Below are 1,075 nucleotides of genomic sequence, written 5' to 3' on the forward strand. Positions count from 1 at the left end.
TGGGAGCACGAACCCAAAGGTTTGTCCTTACCAGAGGGTCCCGCTAAGCTTTGAGCTGGGGGAAGGTGCAGGCATAAACGAGCCTCGTGGATTTAAGACTTTGTTCTTGCGCATGATCCAACCCCAGCAGCGAGTGTCTCGCGCTTCAACAAAATTGGGTGCCTGCTGCAATCTGGCAAACGCAAAGCAAACGCAGCTCGGCCGAGATTTTTGGCAATTTTCTGTCCTTCCATTTTCTTTCTGCCGTGGGGGTGGAAGTTTCTGCTCGCCAGCTCTTTGCTTGTGTTGGTTTTTAACCTTTGAGATCCCGACCGTGTCTTGCAAGTGGAGATGGAGATAAAATTGCGAGCATGGTGGCCCAGCGGTTTTTTAATGGTTGCATCTGTTAACAGCACATGGGGGGGTTGCTCCTGCCAGGGGTAATTTGGAGCCCGACCCCCTCCCGAGAGGGTCCGTGGGTGGATGGGGAGAGTCTCCGGGGTATCTCTTTCGCTGAGGCCGGATCCTGTCCCTTCTGTTTCCAGACGTGCAGCCGCCCGAGGGGAAGAGCCGTGACTGCCTGCTGACCATCGTGCTGCGGGACGGCTCCAAGACAACGCTGTGTGCCGAGAGCAAGGATGACGCCGTGTAAGCTGAAATCCCGCCACGGCGGCACTGAAATCCCCCTTGGCGGCTTTTTCATCTGAATTATCTGAGCCTGAAAAGAGCCTCGGCTGCGGGAGAGCCCCGTCCTGCTCCCACCACATCCCACTTGTGGCTAAAGCCCCACACAGCCCTCATTTTCTCAAACACCTGCATTCGCTCGCAGGGTGATAGGCACAGGTGGAGATTTGAATAATTCAGAGCCAAAAGCACTTGGTCCTGCAGGGCAGGTTTCCCTCCTGGACAAGAAATCACCTCTTGGCCTGACCAAGAATCACCAGGGAAGGGTTTTCATCGGTATTTGGTGATAAATAACGTGAGAGTGAAGTCCTTATTGGCTTAAGGCCATGCCCAGCAGGAGGAAACACCCACTTTCAGCACTGTTCCCCTTCTATTTATTTCTATAAAAATTAAGAATTTTATTTTTAGAAAA

The 1,075-nt window shown here is 52.7% G+C and overlaps 1 protein-coding gene across 1 annotated transcript in view; it reads left to right on the forward strand.

Annotated features, from left to right (window-relative positions):
• Positions 1-631, forward strand: part of LOC104081005 (pleckstrin homology domain-containing family B member 1-like) — a gene marked incomplete at its 5' end in the record, with an annotated part of 1,884 nt that extends 1,253 nt beyond the window's left edge. Inside the window, one exon of the mRNA XM_009583589.1 lies at positions 525-631. Coding sequence (XP_009581884.1) covers positions 525-631 — 107 coding nt within the window. The remainder of the gene's footprint in view (positions 1-524) is intronic.
• Between the last annotated feature and the right edge of the window lie 444 nt (positions 632-1,075).

Source organism: Fulmarus glacialis, unplaced genomic scaffold (genome assembly GCF_000690835.1).
Source record: "Fulmarus glacialis isolate BGI_N327 unplaced genomic scaffold, ASM69083v1 scaffold20680, whole genome shotgun sequence".
Classification (NCBI taxonomy): domain Eukaryota; kingdom Metazoa; phylum Chordata; class Aves; order Procellariiformes; family Procellariidae; genus Fulmarus; species Fulmarus glacialis.